This window comes from Tachyglossus aculeatus, chromosome 7 (assembly GCF_015852505.1).
Source record: "Tachyglossus aculeatus isolate mTacAcu1 chromosome 7, mTacAcu1.pri, whole genome shotgun sequence".
Taxonomy (NCBI): Eukaryota; Metazoa; Chordata; class Mammalia; order Monotremata; family Tachyglossidae; genus Tachyglossus; species Tachyglossus aculeatus.
In genome coordinates, this window is record NC_052072.1 from 37,884,543 (window position 1) to 37,905,404 (window position 20,862).

Genomic DNA, 20,862 nt, shown 5'->3' on the forward strand with positions numbered 1-20,862 from the left:
CCTCCCTCCGCCTCCAGCCCCCTTTCTCACCGCTGATTGGGCGCGGCCGCCACGCGGCCCTCCCTCCGCCCCCCCCCGGCTCGTCTCTGATTGGCCGCGGTCCTCCCTCCCTCCTCCCCGCCGCCTCGGTCGCCGCTGATTGGCCGCGGCCTCTCCGTATGCTCCCCTCCTCCCCCCGCCCCCCCGCTCTCCGCTGATTGGCCGCGGCCCTCCTCTCCCGCCTCCTCGGTCGCCGCTGATTGGCCGCGGCCGCTCCCTATGCTTCCCTCCTCCCCCGCCCCCCCCGCTCGTCTCTGATTGGCCGCGACCGCTCCGCGGCTCTTCCTCCCTCCTCCCCCCGCCCCCCCCCGCTCTCTGCGGATTGGCCGCGGCCGCCCCGCGGCCCTCCCTCTTCCCCCAGCTCGACTCTGATTGGCCGTGATCCTCCCTCCCTCCCTCCCTCCCTCCTCCCCCACCGCCTCGGTGTCCGCTGATTGGCCGCGGCCGCTCCGTATGCTTCCCTCCTCCCCCCGCCCCCCCGCTCTCCGCTCTCCGCTGATTGGCCGCGGCTCTCCTCCCCCGCCTCCAGGGTCGCCGCTGATTGGCCGCGGCCGCTCCCTATGATTCCCTCCTTCCCCGCCCCCCCCCCGCTCTCCTCTGATTGGCCGCAACCGCCCCGCGGCCCTCCCTCCCTCCCTCCCTCCTCCCCCCGCCCCCTTCCGCACCGCTGATTGGGCGCGTCCGCCCCGCGGCCCCCCTCCGCCCCGCCGCCCGTCTCCGATTGGCGGCGGCCGCCCCCCTCGCTCCCCCGCCCGCCGCTGATTGGCCGCGGCCGCCCCCCCTGGGGCCTCCGATCGGCCCCCCGCGCCCCCGCGCGGAGCTCCGCGGCCGGCGCGCGGCGGAGCGCGGAGGATGGGCGGGCGCCGGGCCGCGCGGCCGTGCGCGCTGCTGCTGGCCGCCGGCGCCGCCCTGCTGGCCGCCGGCGCCTTCTACTACGGGGGCTCGTCTGGGCGGACGGCCGCGGATCCTCCGCCGCCCCCTCCCGCGGAGCACGTGTTGGTGATGCTGACGAAGGCGGAGCGTCGGGCGGGGCTGTGGGCGCGGGCCGCGGAGTCCCTGCGCTCCCTGCTGCGCGGGGCGCGGCTGGGGCCCCGCCGCCCTCTCGCCCTGCACCTGCTCACCGACCCGCCCAGCGCAGCCCTGGCCCGGGGGACCCTCCGCCAACTCACCCAACACCACGACGGCCCCTATCAGGTCATCAGCAGCAGCATCATCAATCCTATTTATTGAGCGCCTACCGTGTGCGGAGCACTGGACTGAGCGCTTGGGAAGTCCAAGTGGGCAACACATAGAGACGGGCCCTACCCAACAGCGGGCGTGTACCTATTCATTCATTCAATCGTATTTATTGTATATAAGTTTGTACATGTTTATTACTCTATTGATTGATTTATTTACTTGTACATGTCTATTCTATTTATTTTATTTTGTTAGTAGGTTTACTTTTGTTGTCCGTCTCCCCCTTCTAGACTGTGGGCCCGTTGTTGGGTAGGGACCGTCTCTCTAGGTTGCCAACTTGGACTTCCCAAGCGCTCTGCACCCAGTAAGCGCTCAATAAATACGATTGATGATGATGATGATGATGATTGAGCGCTTACTGTGTGCTGAGCACTGTACTGAGCGCTTGGGAAGTCCAGGTGGGCAACACATAGAGACGGTCCCTACCAACAGCGGGCGTGTACATATTCATTCATTCAATCGTATTTATTGTATATGTGTGTACATATTTATTACTCTATTATTTATTTATTTTGCTTGTACCTATCTATTCTCTTGATTTTATTTTGTTAGTAGGTTTGGTTTTGTTCTCCGTGTCCCCCTTTTAGACTGTGAGACTGTGAGATGATTGAGCGCTTACTGTGTGCAGAGCACTGGACTAAGCGCTTGGGAAGTCCAAGTGGGCAACACGTAGAGACAGTCCCTACCAACAGCGGGCGTGTACATATTCATTCATTCAATCGTATTTATTGTATATAAGTGTGTACATATTTATTACTCATTTATTTATTTTGCTTGTACCTATCTATTCTCTTGATTTTATTTTGTTAGTATGTTTGGTTTTGTTCTCCGTCTCCCCCTTTTAGACTGTGAGCCCGCTGTTGGGTAGGGACTGTCTCTCTATGTTGCCAACTTGGACTTCCCAAGCGCTTACTACAGTGCTCTGCACACAGTAAGCGCTCAATAAATACGATTGATGATGATGATTGAGCGCTTACTGTGTGCGGAGCACTGTACTGAGCGCTTGGGAAGTCCAAGTGGGCAACACATAGAGACAGTCCCTACCCACAGTGGGCGTGTACATATTCATTCAATCGTATTTATTGTATATAAGTTTGTACATATTTATTACTCATTTATTTTGCTTGTACCTATCTATTCTCTTGATTTTATTTTGTTAGTATGTTTGGTTTTGTTCTCCGTCTCCCCCTTTTAGACTGTGAGCCCGCCGTTGGGTAGGGACTGTCTCTCTATGTATTTATTACTCTATTATTTATTTATTTTGCTTGTGCCTATCTATTCTCTTGATTTTATTTTGTTCGTATGTTTGGTTTTGTTCTCCGTGTCCCCCTTTTAGACTGTGAGCCCGCCGTTGGGTAGGGACTGTCTCTCTGTGTATTTATTACTCATTTATTTATTTTGCTTCTGCATATCTATTCTCTTGATCTTATTTTGTTCGTATGTTTGGTTTTGTTCCCCGTCTCCCCCTTTTAGACTGTGAGCCCACTGTTGGGTAGGGACTGTCTCTAGATGTTGCCAACTTGGACTTCCCAAGCGCTCTGCACACAGTAAGCGCTCAATAAATACGATTGATGATGATGATTGAGCGCTTACTGTGTGCGGAGCACTGTACTGAGCGCTTGGGAAGTCCAAGTGGGCAACACATAGAGACAGTCCCTACCCACAGTGGGCGTGTACATATTCATTCAATCGTATTTATTGTATATAAGTTTGTACAAATATTTATTACTCATTTATTTTGCTTGTACCTATCTATTCTCTTGATTTTATTTCGTTAGTAGGTTTGGCTTTGTTCTCCGTGTCCCCCTTTTAGACTGTGAGCCCGCCGTTGGGTAGGGACTGTCTCTCTATGTTGCCAACTTGGACTTCCCAAGCGCTTACTACAGTGCTCTGCACACAGTAAGCACTCAATAAATACGATTGATGATGATTGAGCGCTTACTGTGTGCGGAGCACTGTACTGAGCGCTTGGGAAGTCCAAGTGGGCAACACATAGAGACAGTCCCTACCCACAGTGGGCGTGTACATATTCATTCAATCGTATTTATTGTATATAAGTTTGTACATATTTATTACTCATTTATTTATTTTGCTTCTACCTATCTATTCTCTTGATTTTATTTTGTTAGTATGTTTGGTTTTGTTCTCCGTCTCCCCCTTTTAGACTGTGAGCCCGCCGTTGGGTAGGGACTGTCTCTCTATGTATTTATTACTCTATTATTTATTTATTTTGCTTGTGCCTATCTATTCTCTTGATTTTATTTTGTTAGTATGTTTGGTTTTGTTCTCCGTGTCCCCCTTTTAGACTGTGAGCCCGCCGTTGGGTAGGGACTGTCTCTCTGTGTATTTATTACTCATTTATTTATTTTGCTTGTGCCTATCTATTCTCTTGATCTTATTTTGTTAGTATGTTTGGTTTTGTTCTCTGTCTCCCCCTTTTAGACTGTGAGCCCACTGTTGGGTAGGGACTGTCTCTAGATGTTGCCAACTTGGACTTCCCAAGCGCTTAGTCCAGTGCTCTGCAAACCGCAAGCGCTCAATAAATACGATTGATGATGATGATTGAGCGCTTACTGTGTGCAGAGCACTGGACTGAGCGCTTGGGAAGTCCAAGTGGGCAACACATAGAGACGGTCCCTACCCAACAGCCGGCGTGTACATATTCATTCATTCAATCGTATTTATTGTATATAAGTTTGTACATATTTATTACTCGATTTATTTATTTATTTGCTTGTACATATCTATTCTATTTATTTTATTTTGTTAGTATGTTTGGTTTTGTTGTCTGTCTCCCCCTTCTAGACTGTGAGCCCACTGTTGGGTAGGGACCGTCTCTATATGTTGCCAATTTGTACTTCCCAAGCGCTTAGTCCAGTGCTGTGCACCCAGTAAGCGCTCAATAAATACGATTGATGATGATGATGATGATGATGATTGAGCGCTTACTGTGTGCAGAGCACTGGACTGAGCACTTGGGAAGTCCAAGTGGGCAACACATAGAGACGGTCCCTACCCAACAGCGGGCGTGTACATATTCATTCATTCAATCGTATTTATTGTACATAAGTTTGTACATATTTATTACTCTATTGATTTATTTATTTATTTGCTTGTACATATCTATTCTATTTATTTTATTTTGTTAGTATGTTTTGTTGTCTGTCTCCCCCTTCTAGACTGTGGGCCCGTTGTTGGGTAGGGGCCGTCTCTAGATGTTGCCCACTTGGACTTCCCAAGCGCTTAGTCCAGTGCTCTGCACCCAGTAAGCGCTCAATAAATACGATTGATGATGATGATGATGATGATTGAGCGCTTACTGTGTGCAGAGCTGCAGAGCACTGGACTAAGCGCTTGGGAAGTACAAGTTGGCAACATAGAGAGATGGTCCCTACCCAACAGTGGGCGTGTACATATTCATTCATTTATTCAATCGTATTTATTGAGCGCTTACTGTGTGCGGAGCACTGGACTGAGCGCTTGGGAAGTACAAGTGGGCAACATAGAGAGACGGTCCCTACCCAACAGCGGGCTCACAGTCTAGAAGGGGGAGACGGGGAACAAAACCAAACATACTAACAAAATAAAATAAATAGAATAGATAGGTACAAGTAAAATACATAAATAGAGTAAGAAATATCATCATCAGTCATATTTATTGAGCACTTACTGTGTGCAGAGCACTGGACTAAGTCCAAGTGGGCAACATCTAGAGACGGTCCCTACCCAACAGCGGGCTCACTGTCTAGAAGGGGGAGACGGAGAACAAAGCCAAGCATACTAACCAAATAAAATAAATAGAATAGATATGGACAAGTAAAATAAATAAATAGAGTAAGAAATATCATCAGCGTCATCAATCGTATTTATTGAGCGCCTACTGTGTGCGGAGCACTGGACTAAGCGCTTGGGAAGTCCAAGCAGGCAACATCTAGAGACGGTCCCTACCCAACAGCGGGCTCACAGTCTAGAAGGGGGAGACGGACAACAAAACCAAACAGACTAACCAAATAAAATAAGTAGAATAGATATGGATGAGTAAAATACATAAATAGAGTAAGAAATGTCATCATCATCAATCGTATTTATTGAGCGCCTACTGTGTGCAGAGCACTGGACTGAGCGCTTGGGAAGCCCAAGTTGGCAACATGTAGAGACGGTCCCTACCCAAAAGCGGGCTCACGGTCTAGAAGGGGGAGACAGAGAACAAAACAAAACATATTAATAAAATAAATAGGATAGATATGTACAAGTAAAATAAATAAATAAATAAATAGAGTAAGAAATATCATCATCATCAATTGTATTTATTGAGCGCCTACTGTGTGCAGAGCACTGGACTAAGCGCTTCGGAAGTACAAGCGGGCAACATCTAGAGACGGTCCCTACCCAACAGCGGGCTCACAGTCTAGAAGGGGGAGACAGACAACAGAACAAAACATACTAACCAAATAAAATGAATAGATAGGTACAAGTAAAATACATAAATAGAGTAAGAAATATCATCATCATCATCAATCATATTTATTGAGCGCTTACTGTGTGCAGAGCACTGGACTAAGCGCTTGGGAAGTCCAAGCGGGCAACATCTAGAGATGGTCCCTACCCAACAACGGGCTCGCAGTCTAGAAGGGGGAGACGGACAACAAAACCAAACATACTAACAAAATAAAATAAATAGAATAGATAGGGACAAGTAAAATAAATAAAGAAATATCATCATCATCAATCGTATTTATTGAGCACTTACTGTGTGCAGAGCACTGGACTAAGCGCTTGGGAAGTACAAGTGGGCAACATCTAGAGATGGTCCCTACCCAACAGCAGGCTCGCGGTCTAGAAGGGGGAGACGGGCAACAAAACCAAACAGACTAACCAAATAAAATAAATAGAATAGATAGGTACAAGTGAAATACATAAATAAATAGAGTAAGAAATATCATCATCATCAATCGTATTTATTGAGCGCTTACTGTGTGCAGAGCACTGGACTAAGTCCAAGTGGGCAACATCTAGAGACGGTCCCTACCCAACAGCGGGCTCACAGTCTAGAAGGGGGAGACGGAGAACAAAGCCAAACATACTAACCAAATAAAATAAATAGAATAGATATGGACAAGTGAAATACATAAATAAATAGAGTAAGAAATATCATCATCATCAATCGTATTTATTGAGCGCTTACTGTGTGCAGAGCACTGGACTAAGTCCAAGTGGGCAACATCTAGAGACGGTCCCTACCCAACAGCGGGCTCACAGTCTAGAAGGGGGAGACGGACAACAAAGCCAAACATACTAACCAAATAAAATAAATAGAATAGATATGGACAAGTAAAATACATAAATAAATAGAGTAAGAAATATCATCATCATCAATCGTATTTATTGAGCGCTTACTGTGTGCAGAGCACTGGACTAAGTACAAGTGGGCAACATCTAGAGACGGTCCCTACCCAACAGTGGGCTCACAGTCTAGAAGGGGGAGACGGACAACAAAACCAAACATACTAACCAAATAAAATAAATAGAATAGATATGGACGCGTAAAATACATAAATAGAGTAAGAAATATCATCATCATCAATCGTATTTATTGAGCGCTTACTGTGTGCAGAGCACTGGACTAAGCGCTTGGGAAGTCCAAGTTGGCAACATATAGAGACAGTCCCTACTCAACAGTGGGCTCACAGTCTAGAAGGGGGAGACGGAAAACAAAACCAAACAGACTAACCAAATAAAATAAATAGAATAGATAGGTACAAGTAAAATACATAAATAAATAGAGTAAGAAATATCATCATCATCAATCGTATTTATTGAGCGCCTACTGTGTGCAGAGCACTGGACTAAGCGCTTGGGAAGTCCAAGTGGGCAACACCTAGAGACGGTCCCTACCCAGCGGTGGGCTCACAGTCTAGAAGGGGGAGACGGAGAACAAAACCAAACATGTTAACAAAATAAAATAAATAGAATAGATACGTACAAGTAAAATAAATAGAGTAATAAATCTGTACAAACATATCTACATATAGACCCACACCACATCCCGCCTCTCTCCTAACCGCTTACTACGGCCGGACCGCTCACAGCCATTCGGTCACTCAATCAATCAATCAATCAATCAATCGTATTTATTGAGCGCTTACTATGTGCAGAGCACTGTACTAAGCGCTTGGGAAGTACAAATTGGCAACACATAGAGGCAGTCCCTACCCAACAGTGGGCTCACAGTCTAAAAGGGGGAGACAGAGAACAGAACCAAACATACCAACAAAATAAAATAAGTAGGATAGAAGTGTACAAGTAACATAAATAAATAAATAAATAAATAGAGTAATAAATATGTACAACCATATATACATATATACAGGTGCTGTGGGGAAGGGAAGATACAATCAATCGTATTTAGTGAGTGCCTACTACGTGCGGAGCGCTGTCGTTCATTCATTCATTCAGTCGTATTTAGTGAGCGCCCGCTGCGTGCGGAGCGCTGTCATTCATTGGATCGTATTTATTGAGCGCTTACTGCGTGGGGAGCATTGCCATTCATTCATTCAACCGAATTTAGCGAGCACCTACTGCGTGCGGAGCACTGTCATTCATTCATTCAATCGTATTTAGTGAGCGCCTACTACGTGCGGAGCACTGTCATTCATTCAGTCGTATTTAGTGAGCGCCTATTGCGTGCAGAGCACTGTCATTCATTCAATCGTATTTAGTGAGCGCTTAGCACATGCGGAGCGCTGTCATTCATTCAATCGTATTTAGTGAGCGCCTACTGCGTGCGGAGCGCTGTCCTCATTCGGTCATTCATTCGATGGTATTTAGTGAGCGCCTACTGCGTGCGGAGTGCTGTCATTCATTCAGTCGTATTCAGTGAGCGCTTACTACGTGCAGAGCATTGCCATTCGTTCAGTCGTATTTAGTGAGCGCCTACTGCGTGCGGAGCTCTGTCCTCGTTCGGTCATTCATTCGATCGTATTTAGTGAGCGCCTATTGCGTGCGGAGCACTGTCATTCATTCAGTCGTATTTAGTGAGCGCCTACTGCGTGCGGAGCGCTGTCATTCATTCAATCGTATTTAGTGAGCGCCTACTACGTGCGGAGCGCTGTCATTCATTCAGTCGTACTTAGTGAGCGCTTAGCAGGTGCGGAGCACTGTCATTCATTCAGTCGTATTTAGTGAGCGCTTAGGACGTGCGGAGCGCTGTCATTCATTCAATCGTATTTAGTGAGCGCTTAGCACATGCGGAGCGCTGTCATTCAATCGTATTTAGTGAGCGCCTACTGCGTGCGGAGCGCTGTCCTCATTCGGTCATTCATTCGATGGTATTTAGTGAGCGCCTACTGCGTGCGGAGCGCTGTCATTCATTCAGTCGTATTCAGTGAGCGCTTACTACGTGCAGAGCATTGCCATTCGTTCAGTCGTATTTAGTGAGCGCCTACTGCGTGCGGAGCTCTGTCCTTGTTCGGTCATTCATTCGATCGTATTTAGTGAGCGCCCACTGCGTGCGGAGCACTGTCATTCATTCAGTCGTATTTAGTGAGCGCCTACTGCGTGCGGAGCGCTGTCATTCAATCGTATTTAGTGAGCGCCTACTACGTGCGGAGCACTGTCCTAATTCGGTCATTCATTCAGTCGTACTTAGTGAGCGCTTACTGCGTGCGGAGTACTGTCATTCATTCATTCAGTCGTATTTAGTGAGCGCCTACTGCGTGTGGAGCACTGGCATTCATTTAATCGTATTCAGTGAGCGCCTACTACGTGCGGAGCGCTGTCATTCATTCAGTCGTATTTAGTGAGCGCCTATTGCGTGCGGAGCACTGTCATTCATTCAATCGTATTTAGTGAGCGCTTAGCACGTGCGGAGCGCTGTCTTTCATTCAATCGTATTTAGTGAGCACCTACTGCGTGCGGAGCGCTGTCCTCATTCGGTCATTCATTCGATGGTATTTAGTGAGCGCCTACTGCGTGCGGAGCGCTGTCATTCATTCAGACATATTCAGTGAGCGCTTACTACGTGCAGAGCATTGCCATTCCTTCAGTCGTATTTAGTGAGCGCCTACTGCGTGCAGAGCACTGTCCTCGTTCGGTCATTCATTGGATTGTATTTAGTGAGCGCCTATTGCGTGCGGAGCACTGTCATTCATTCAGTCGTATTTAGTGAGCGCCTACTGCGTGCGGAGCGCTGTCATTCAATCGTATTTAGTGAGCGCCTACTACGTGCGGAGCACTGTCCTAATTCGGTCATTCATTCAGTCGTACTTAGCACTTACTGCATGCGGAGTACTGTCATTCATTCATTCAGTCGTATTTAGTGAGCGCCTACTGCGTGCGGAGCACTGTCATTCATTTAATCGTATTTAGTGAGCGCCTACTACGTGCGGAGCGCTGTCATTCATTCAGTCGTATTTAGTGAGCGCCTATTGCGTGCGGAGCACTGTCATTCATTCAATCGTATTTAGTGAGCGCTTAGCACGCGCGGAGCGCTGTCTTTCATTCAGTCGTATTTAGTGAGCGCCTACTGCGTGCGGAGCACTGTCCTCGTTCGGTCATTCATTCGATGGTATTTAGTGAGCGCCTACTGCGTACGGAGCGCTGTCATTCATTTAGTCGTATTCAGTGAGCGCTTACTACGTGCAGAGCATTGCCATTCGTTCAGTCGTATTTAGTGAGCGCCTACTGCGTGCGGAGCACTGTCCTCGTTCGGTCATTCATTCGATCGTATTTAGTGAGCGCCTATTGCGTGCGGAGCACTGTCATTCATTCAGTCGTATTTAGTGAGCGCCTACTGCGTGCCGAGCACTGTCATTCAATCGTATTTAGTGAGCGCCTACTGCGTGCGGAGCACTGTCCTAATTCGGTCATTCATTCAGTCGTACTTAGTGAGCGCTTACTGCGTGCGGAGTACTGTCATTCATTCATTCAGTCGTATTTAGTGAGCGCCTACTGCGTGTGGAGCACTGTCATTCATTTAATCGTATTCAGTGAGCGCCTACTGCATGTGGAGCACTGTCATTCATTCATTCAATCGTATTTAGTGAGCGCTCAATAAATACGATTGATTGATTTAGTGAGCGCTTACTGCGTGCGGAGCACTGTCCTCATTCGGTCATTCATTCAGTCGTATTTAGTGAGCGCCTACTGCGTGCGGAGCACTGTCATTCATTCAGTCGTATTTAGTGAGCGCTTACTGCGTGCCGAGCACTGTCCTTGGCGCTGCGTCCGGCTGTCCATTCATTCATTCATTCAACCCTATTTATTGAGCGCTTACTGTGTGCAGAGCACTGTCCTCGGCGCTGTGTCCATCTGTCATTAATAATGATGACATTTATTAAGCGCTTACTATGTGCAAAGCACTGTTCTAAGGGATACAAGATGATCAGGTTCATTCATTCATTCAATCCTATTTATTGAGCGCCTACTGCGTGCGGAGCACTGTCCTCGGCGCTGCGTCCAGCTGTCAGTAATAATGATGACATTTATTAAGCGCTTACTATGTGCACCGTCCTCGGCACTGCGTCCGGCTGTCAATAATAATGATGACATTTATTAAGCGCTTACCATGTGCACAGTCCTCGGCGCTGCGTCCGGCTGTTAATAATAATGATGACATTTATTAAGCGCTTACTATGTACAAAGCGTTGTTCTAAGGGATAGAAGATGATCAGGTTCATTCATTCATTCATTCAATCCTATTTATTGAGCGCTTACTTCATTTAATCCTATTTATTGAGCACCTACTGCGTGCGGAGCACTGTCCTCAGCGCTGCGTCCGGCTGTTAATAATAATGATAACATTTATTAAGCGCTTAGTATGTGCACAGTCCTCGGCGCTGCGTCCGGCTGTTAATAATAATGATGACATTTATTAAGCGCTTACTATGTACAAAGCACTGTTCTAAGGGATAGAAGATGATCAGGTTCATTCATTCATTCATTCAATCCTATTTATTGATCTCTTACTGCGTGCGGAGCACTGTCCTCGGCGCTGCGTCCAGCTGTCAGTAATAATGATGACATTAAGCGCTTACTATGTGCACCGTCCTCGGCGCTGCGTCCGGCTGTCAATAATAATGATGACATTTATTAAGCGCTTACCATGTGCACAATCCTCGGCGCTGCGTCCGGCTGTGAATAATAATGATGACATTTATTAAGCGCTGACTATGTACAAAGCACTGTTCTAAGGGATAGAAGATGATCAGGTTCATCCATTCATTCATTCAATCCTATTTATTGAGCGCTTACTTCATTTAATCCTATTTATTGAGCAGTTAGTGCGGGCGGAGCACTGTCCTCAGCGCTGTGTCCGGCTGTTAATAATAATGATGACATTTATTAAACGCTGACTATGTACAAAGCACTGTTCTAAGGGATAGAAGATGATCAGGTTCATTCATTCATTCAATCCTATTTATTGAGCGCTTACTGTGTGCAGAACACTGTCCTCGGCGCTGTGTCCATCTGTCATTAATAATGATGACATTTATTAAGCGCTTACTATGTGCAAAGCACTGTTCTAAGGGATACAAGATGATCAGGTTCATTCATTCATTCAATCCTATTTATTGAGCACCTACTGCGTGCGGAGCACCATCCTCGGGGCTGCGTCCAGCTGTCAATAATAATGATGACATTTATTAAGCGCTTACTATGTGCACAGTCCTCGGCGCTGCGTCCGGCTGTCAATAATAATGATGACATTTATTAAGCGCTTACTATGTGCACAGTCCTCGGCGCTGCATCTGGCTGTTAATAATAATGATGACATTTATTAAGCGCTTACTATGTACAAAGCGTTGTTCTAAGGGATAGAAGATGATCAGGTTCATTCATTCATTCATTCAATCCTATTTATTGAGCGCTTACTTCATTTAATCCTATTTATTGAGCACCTACTGCGTGCGGAGCACCGTCCTCAGCGCTGCGTCGGGCTGTTAATAATAATGATAACATTTATTAAGCGCTTAGTATGTGCACAGTCCTCGGCGCTGCGTCCGGCTGTTAATAATAATGATGACATTTATTAAGCGCTTACTATGTACAAAGCACTGTTCTAAGGGATAGAAGATGATCAGGTTCATCCATTCATTCATTCAATCCTATTTATTGAGCGCTTACTTCATTTAATCCTATTTATTGAGCACTTACTGCGTGCGGAGCACCGTCCTCGGCGCTGCGTCCGGCTGTTAATAATAATGATAACATTTATTAAGCGCTTAGTATGTGCACAGTCCTCGGCGCTGCGTCCGGCTGTTAATAATAATGATGACATTTATTAAGCGCTGACTATGTACAAAGCACTGTTCTAAGGGATAGAAGATGATCAGGTTCATTCATTCATTCATTCAATCCTATTTATTGAGCTCTTACTGCGTGCGGAGCACTGTCCTCGGCGCTGCGTCCAGCTGTCAGTAATAATGATGACATTAAGCGCTTACTATGTGCACCGTCCTCGGCGCTGCGTCCGGCTGTCAATAATAATGATGACATTTATTAAGCGCTTACCATGTGCACAATCCTCGGCGCTGCGTCCGGCTGTGAATAATAATGATGACATTTATTAAGCGCTGACTATGTACAAAGCACTGTTCTAAGGGATAGAAGATGATCAGGTTCATCCATTCATTCATTCAGTCCTATTTATTGAGCGCTTACTTCATTTAATCCTATTTATTGAGCACCTACTGCGTGCGGAGCACTGTCCTCAGCGCTGCGTCTGGCTGCCAATAATAATGATGACATTTATTAAGCGCTGACTATGTACAAAGCACTGTTCTAAGGGATACAAGATGATCAGGTTCATTCATTCATTCAATCCTATTTATTGAGCGCTTACTGCGTGCGGAGCACCGTCCTCGGCGCTGCGTCCGGCTGTCAATAATAATGATGACATTTATTAAGCGCTTACTATGTGCACAGTCCTCGGCGCTGCGTCCGGCTGTCAATAATAATGATGACATTTATTAAGCGCTTACTATGTACAAAGCACTGTTCTAAGGGACAGAAGATGATCAGGTTCATTCATTCAATCCTATTTATTGAGCGCTTACTGCATGCGGAGCACCGTCCTCGGTGCTGCATCCGGCTGTCAATAATAATGATGACATTTATTAAGCGCTTACCATGTGCACAGTCCTCGGCGCTGCATCCGGCCGTTAATAATAATGATGACATTTATTAAGCGCTTAGTATGTGCACAGTCCTCGGCGCTGCGTCCGGCTGTTAATAATAATGATGACATTTATTAAGGGCTTACTATGTACAAAGCACTGTTCTAAGGGATACAAGATGATCAGGTTCATTCATTCATTCATTGAATCCTATTTATTGAGCGCTTACTTCATTTAATCCTATTTATTGAGCACCTACTGCGTGCGGAGCACTGTCCTCAGCGCTGCGTCCGGCTGTTAATAATAATGATGACATTTATTAAGCGCTTACCATGTGCACAGTCCTCGGCGCTGCGTCCATCTGTCATTAATAATGATGACATTTATTAAGCGCTTACTATGTACAAAGCACTGTTCTAAGGGATAGAAGATGATCAAGTTCATTCATTCATTCATTCAATCCTATTTATTGAGCGCTTACTGCGTGCGGAGCACCTCAGCGCTGCATCCGGCTGTCAATAATAACGATGACATTTATTAAGCGCTTACTATGTGCAATCCTGATCACCTTGTAACCTCCCCAGCGCTTAGAACAGTGCTTTGCACATAGTAAGCGCTTCATAAATGCTATTATTATTATTTTTGTTGTTATTAATGATTATTATTATTATTATTTGTTTGCTATATTATTATTATTATTATTATTATTATCATTATTATTTGTTTGCTAGGCACTTACCACGTGCCAGGCACCATTCTAAGAGCCGGGGTGGAAACCAGCAGATTGGGTTGGACCCTCTTCCCTATCCCACATGGGGCTCACAGGCTGCAGCCCCATTTTGCAGATGGGGAAACTGAGGCACAGAGGAGTTAGGTGACTCGCCCAAGGTCATGCAGCAGACAAGTGGCAGCAAACCTTGTGACTCTGAGGCCCGTGCCCCATCCCCATGCCATACTGCTTATCCATCGCTGGTTATCGATTGATCCCTGCTATGTACTGAGCGCTCGCTCGCTTGGTGGAGAGCCCCGCACCAAACGCTCGGGAGGGTACGCTCCAACAGAGTTGGTCGATCGTATCTACTGTGTGCAGAGCACTGTACTAAGCGCTTGGGAAGTACAAGTCGGCAACATACAGAGACGGTCCGAGGGAGTACTACAGTGCTCTGCATACGGTATACACGCGATAAATGCTGTTGTTGAAGATGATGATGATGATGATCTGAGGAGGAGGGGAGGGAGGATTCCCCAGGGGGAAGTTGTGGCTCACTCTTGGTCGTATTTATTGAGCGCTTACTGTGTGCAGAGCACTGTACTAAGCGCTTGGGAAGTCCAAGTCGGCACCAGGTGGAGACGGTCCCTACCCGACAACGGGCTCCCAGTCTAGAAGGGGAAGGCGGACAACAAAACCTGAGGACGGGTGTCAAGTCGTCAGGATAAATAGAAATAAAGCTAGATGCACATCATTAACAGAATAAATAGAACAGTAAATATGTACAGGTAAAATAAATACAGCGATAAATCTGTACAAATAATATATATATATTATTTGTACAGATTTATCGCTGTATTTAGTTTACTTGTACATTTTATTTTATTTTAATTATATATAATTATTTAATTATTATTTAATTAATAATTATTTATCAATTAAATTATATTATTCATCATACCATATATAAAATTATTATATTATGTATATAAATAAAATATATTGTATTATATATGAATTATATTATTTATATTATTTAATATATAATTAATTATTTAATTATAAATTATTTTTAATTATATGTGATTGTTTTATTAATTATGTATTTATTTTACAATAATAATATATGTTTTACTTATATATATACAGGTGCTGTGGGGTGGGGAAGGACGTAGGGCAGAGGGGGATGGGGAGGAGAGGAAAAAGGGGGTTCAGTCTGGGAAGGCCTCCTGGAGGAGGTTCCAGCTCCACTACCTGTCTGCTGTGTGGCCTCGGGCGAGCTACTTCACTTCTCTGGGCCTCAGTTCCCTCATCTGTCAAATTCATTCATTCAATTGTGTTTATTGAGCACTTACTGTGTGCAGAGCACTGTACTAAGCGCTTGGGAAGTCCAAGTTGGCAACACAGAGAAACGGTCCCTACCCGACAGCGGGCTCCCAGTCCAAATGGGGATGAAGACAGCTCCATGTGGAACAGGAACTGCGTCCAACCTGATTATCTTATATCCACCCCGGCGCTTAGCGTAGTGCTTGGCTCATAGTAAGCGCTTAACAAATGCCACAATTACTGTTATTACAACGATTATTATTAAAGGTGGGACAGGAAGGCGCGGACTACAGCTGCGGCGTGATAGTTGGGGTGCCTTCGCCGCGTGCCGAGCACTCTCCTAAGCACTGATGTCGATACTTTAGACTGTGAGCCCACTGTTGGGTAGGGACTGTCTCTATGTGATGCCAATTTGTACTTCCCAAGCGCTTAGTACAGTGCTCTGCACATAGTAAGCGCTCAATAAATACGATTGATTGATTGTTTGATTGATACAAGATAGTGAGGAAGGGAAGCGGCACAGTCACCAAAAGGACGGAGGTGATAATCCCAGCTCCACCACTTAATAATAGTAATAATGGTATTTATCAAGCGCTTACTCTGCGTGTGTGACCTTGGGCAAGTCATTTCACCTCCCTGGGCCTCAGTTCCCTCATTTGTAAAATGAGGATTAAGACTGGGACACCCACGTGGGACAGGGACTGGGTGTCCAACCTGACTAGCTTGTATCTACCCTCAGTTACTCCTTCTGTAAAATGGGGGTTTTACAGTAGTCAGTCAAGCATACCGAGGGCTTACTGGGCGCAGAGCACTGTAGTAAGCGCTTGGGAGAGTACAATAGGCTTTGGAGTCAGAGGTCATGGGTTCGAATCCCGGCTCCGCCACACGTCTGCTGTGTGACCTTGGGCAAGTCACTTAACTTCTCTGAGCCTCAGTTCCCTCATCTGTAAAATGGGGATTAAGACTGTGAGCCCCACGTGGGACAGCTTGATCACCTTGTATCCCCCCCAGCGCTTAGAACAGCGCTCTGCACATAGTAAGCGCTTAACAAATGCCATCATTATTATTATTACAATATATATTTCTCCTCAAGTGTCTTTCCTGCGGTAGCCATGGTGAACGTGCCAAGAGGCTGACTGGCATTCTTTGGGATCTCGTCTTCCCATTTGGTACAGTTTCAGAGCCGTAGGGAAGATTGGGCACTTCTACAACTCTAAAAACATTTTAATCTGATCTGGAGCCAGCCTCTGTTTGACAGTCTCTGAAAGGATGTGCTGGCCTTTTGGACTTAGCTGCTTCGTCTGTTATTATTTCGCCTTTGGTCCGTGTGCTGCCTAGGTAACAGAACCCTGGCCGGCCCGGCTTTTAACTCTGTGTTGCCTGGAATGCCCTCCCTCTGCCCATCCGCCAAGCTTGCTCTCTTCCTCCCTTCAAGGCCCTGCTGAGAGCTCACCTCCTCCAGGAGGCCTTCCCACACTGAGCCCCTTCCTTCCTCTCCCCCTCGTCTCCCTCTCCATCCCCCCATCTTACCTCCTTCCCTTCCCCACAGCACCTGTATATATGTATATATGTTTGTACATATTTATTAGTCTATTTATTTTACTTGTACATATCTATCCTATTTATTTTATTTTGTTAGTATGCTTGGTTTTGTTCTCCGTCTCCCCCTTTTAGACTGTGAGCCCACTGTTGGGTAGGGACTGTCTCTATATGTTGCCAACTTGGACTTCCCAAGCGCTTAGTACAGTGCTCTTCACATAGTAAGCGCTCAATAAATACGATTGATTGATTGATAGAGCGCATTCATTCATTCAGTCGTATTGATTGAGCGCTTACTGTTTGCGCAGCAGTGTACTAAGCGCTTGGGAAGTACAATTCGGCAACAAATAGAGACAATTGGTTGTGCGTCTGTCTTCATTGGTGCGGGACGAGCCATCACCTCAGTCGTTTGAGACGTATCGACTCACAACGGCCGGCTGATTCAGCATAGCGGTTTGCAATCGTTTGGAAGCGTTTTTGGGTGCAGTCGGCTGCGTGTGGTAATTTCGGAACGCCTTGTTTCTAGGAATTTGGATGATGCTTGGAGCGTGTTGAGTCGGAAGAGGTTCCCGGAGGTGGGGAAATATATGCGAACACCTGCGCCCAGGTGTCATGTTGGGACCTCTCGCAGACAATGACCCTGTCCACTTTGAAAGCCTTATTGAAGGCCCCTCTCCTCCAAGAGGCCTTCCCTGACTGAGCCCTCTTTTCCTCTTCTCTCACTCCCTCCTCTGTCTCCATGACTTGCTCCCTTTATTCATCCCCCCCTTTCCCAGCCCCACAGCACTTATGTACAATGCTGTAGTTTATACTAATATCTGTCTCCCGCTCTAGACTGTAACCTCGTTGTGGGGAGGGAATGTGTTTATTACATTGTTGTAGTGTGCTCTCCCGAGCACTTAGTCCAGTGCTGTGCACACAGTAGGTGCTCAGTAAATACGGTTGACTGTATGCGATGCACCGCGGAGATTATGCCCACTGTGGTACGTCGTGGGTTGAAACCCCGTTGTGATTCTGGGAACTTCCCGTCAGTGATCGTCTTTAGGATAATCGTTCTTAAACGTTAGTTGAAAATGCCCACCGAAAGGTATCAGAGAAGCAGCGTGGAGTCGTGGATGGAGCCCGGGCCTGGGATTCAGAAGGACCTGAGTTCTAATCCTGGACTCCACCGTTCGTCTGCTGCGGGACGTTGGGCAAGTCATTTCACTTTTCTGGGCCTCAGTTACTCCTTCTGTAAAATGGGGGTTTAAGACCAGGAGCCCCATGTGGGACAGGGGCCGTGTCTAACCGGATTAGCTTGTCTACCCCCAGCGCTTGACTCGGCGCCTGACACATAGTAAGCACTGAACAAGTAACATTAAAAGAAAAATCCCATTAAAGCCCAAAGGAGGTATGCTTATTCGATTATCGTAGGTGGCCCCTAGGGTAACGTTATGCTTTTGTCATTTTTTAACTGACTGTATTAAAGTTTGTCAGTAGCCCCATTTATAATAATGATAATAATAATGATGGCATTTATTAAGCGCTTTCTGTGTGCAAAGCACTGTTCTAAGCGCTGGGGAGGTTACAAGGTGATCAGGTTGTCCCACGGGGGGCTCGCAGTCTCAATCCCCATTTTCCAGATGAGGTAACTGAGGCCCAGAGAGGTGAAGTGACTTGCCCAAAGTCACGCAGCTGACAGTTGGCGGAGCCTGGATTTGAACTCATGACCTGTGACTCCAAATCCCGGGCTTTTTCCACTGACGTGTGGCAGAGCCGGGATTCGAACCCATGACCTCTGACTCCCAAGCCTGGGATCTTTCCACTGAGCCACACTGCCTCTTTATTATTAGATAATATTATATTAGATAATATTATTAGATAATAACTGTTACTAGATAACAGTTTATCTGTTCTCTCACTAGACTGGCCCAATTGGAGGGGGTTTGGGGAATGCTAAAACTGAGGAGGATTTAGGGGTGAGCTGGCAGAGAAGAAAGGCAGCAGGGCTGCTGAGAACCCTGACTATTGGGGGGGGTCCCCCAAAGAAAGACATCCCAGCCTGGCTCTCTGGCCTCTTGGGAGTCAGAGGTCATGAGTTCAAATCCCGGCTCTGCCAATTGTCAGCTGTGTGACCTTGGGCAAGTCTCACAGGATCGGTTTGTTTAGTCGGAAACTCTGGAACAACGCTCAGACGTTAAGCTCCTTGTGGGCAGGGAACGGTTCCACACCCTCCGTTGTACGTTCCCAAGCGCTTAGTACAGTGGTCTGCATCCAGTAAGCACCCAATAAGTACCGTGGATTGCTACTGATGCTGTGAGAGGCTATGATGAAGGGAGGAAGAGAGCTAGCTTGGTGGATATGTGGAAGGAGGGCATTCCAGGCCAGGGGGAGGACGAAGGCCGGGGGTCGACGGCGGGAAAGGCGAGAACGAGGTACGGTGAGGAGGTGAGCGGCAGAGGAGCGGAGGGTGCGGGCTGGGCTGGAGAAGGAGAGAAGGGAGGTGAGGTAGGAAGGGGCGAGGGGATGGACAGCCTTGAAGCCGAGAGTGAGGAGTTTTTGCTTAATAATAATAATGATGGTATTTGTTAAGTGCTTACTATGTGCCAACCGCTGTTCTAAGCATTGGGGTAGATACAGGGTAGTCAGGTTGCCCCACGTGGGGCTCACAGTCATAATCCCCATTTTACGGGTGAGGTAACTGAGGCCCAGAGAAGCAAAATGACTTGCCCAAAGTCACCCAGCTGATAAGTGGCAGAGTCGGGATTAGAACCCATGACCTCTGACTCTTTCCACTAAACCACACTGTTAAGCACTTAAATACCACAGTCACTACCACGGTCAGTGCAGAAGGGAGAGAGAGTAGGGGAAGTGAGGGGTTCATCTGGGAAGACCTCTTGGAGGAGATGGGATTTTTAGGTGGGTTTTGGTCTGTTGGGGGGGAATGGAAAGTTCCAGACCAGAGGGAGGTTGTGAGCAAGGGACTGGTGATGACATGGATGAGAGCGAGATAGAGCGAATAGGTGGGATTTAGAGGAGAAAAGTGTGCCGGCTGGGTTGGAGGAGGAAAGCAGGGAAGTAAGGTAGGAGGGAGGTGAGCTGATTGAATTAATCAGTGGTATTTATTGAGTGCTTACTATGTGCAAAGTACTGAATAATGATAATAATAATAATAATACTGGCATTTGTTAAGCGCTTACTGTGTGCCAAGCACCATTCTAAGTGCTGGTGGGAATACAAAGTAATCAGGTTGCCCCACGTGGGGCTCACAGTCAATCAATCAATCGAATTTATTGAGCGCTTACTGTGTGCAGAGCACTGTACTAAGCGCTTGGGAAGTACAAGTTGGCAACATATAGAGACAGTTCCTACCCAACAGTGGGCTCACAGTCTAGAAGGGGGAGACAGAGAACAAAACCAAATATACTAACAAAATAAAATAAATAGTCTTAGTCCCCATTTTACGGATGTGGTAACTGAGGCACAGAGAGTAGTGAAGTGACTTGCCCATAGTCACACAGCTGACAAGTGGTGGAGCCAGGATTAGAACCCACGACCTCCCAAGCCCGTGTCCTTTCCGCTGAGCCACGCTGGCTCTCTAAGTGCCTGGGAGAGTTTATTATAACGGGATTAGCAGACACCTTCCCTGCCCATAATGAGTTTATGTCTTAAAGTCGATGGTAAGAAGTTTCTGTTTGATGCGGAGGTGGATGGATAATAATGATAATAGTGATGGTATTTGCTAAGCGCTTACTGTTCTAACCACCCCATGTTCTTGGGGAAAGTAGACTGAATAGTTTTTCAGAAAAATGATCTGCAGAATGAAGTATGGACCCGAGAGGGGAGTGACAGGGGGCTGATGCAGTTAGTAGTCAAGGCGGGATAAGATTTCATGCTCCGATCAGCACGGTGGCA

At 46.7% G+C, this 20,862-nt stretch overlaps 1 protein-coding gene across 1 annotated transcript in view; it reads left to right on the forward strand.

Moving 5' to 3' along the window:
- Positions 1–1,022: 1,022 nt before the first annotated feature.
- The window catches only part of XXYLT1 (xyloside xylosyltransferase 1), a 233,548-nt gene continuing 213,708 nt past the window's right edge, over positions 1,023–20,862 (forward strand). The window contains exon 1 of the mRNA XM_038749676.1: positions 1,023–1,233. Coding sequence (XP_038605604.1) covers positions 1,042–1,233 — 192 coding nt within the window. The 5' untranslated portion in view covers positions 1,023–1,041. The remainder of the gene's footprint in view (positions 1,234–20,862) is intronic.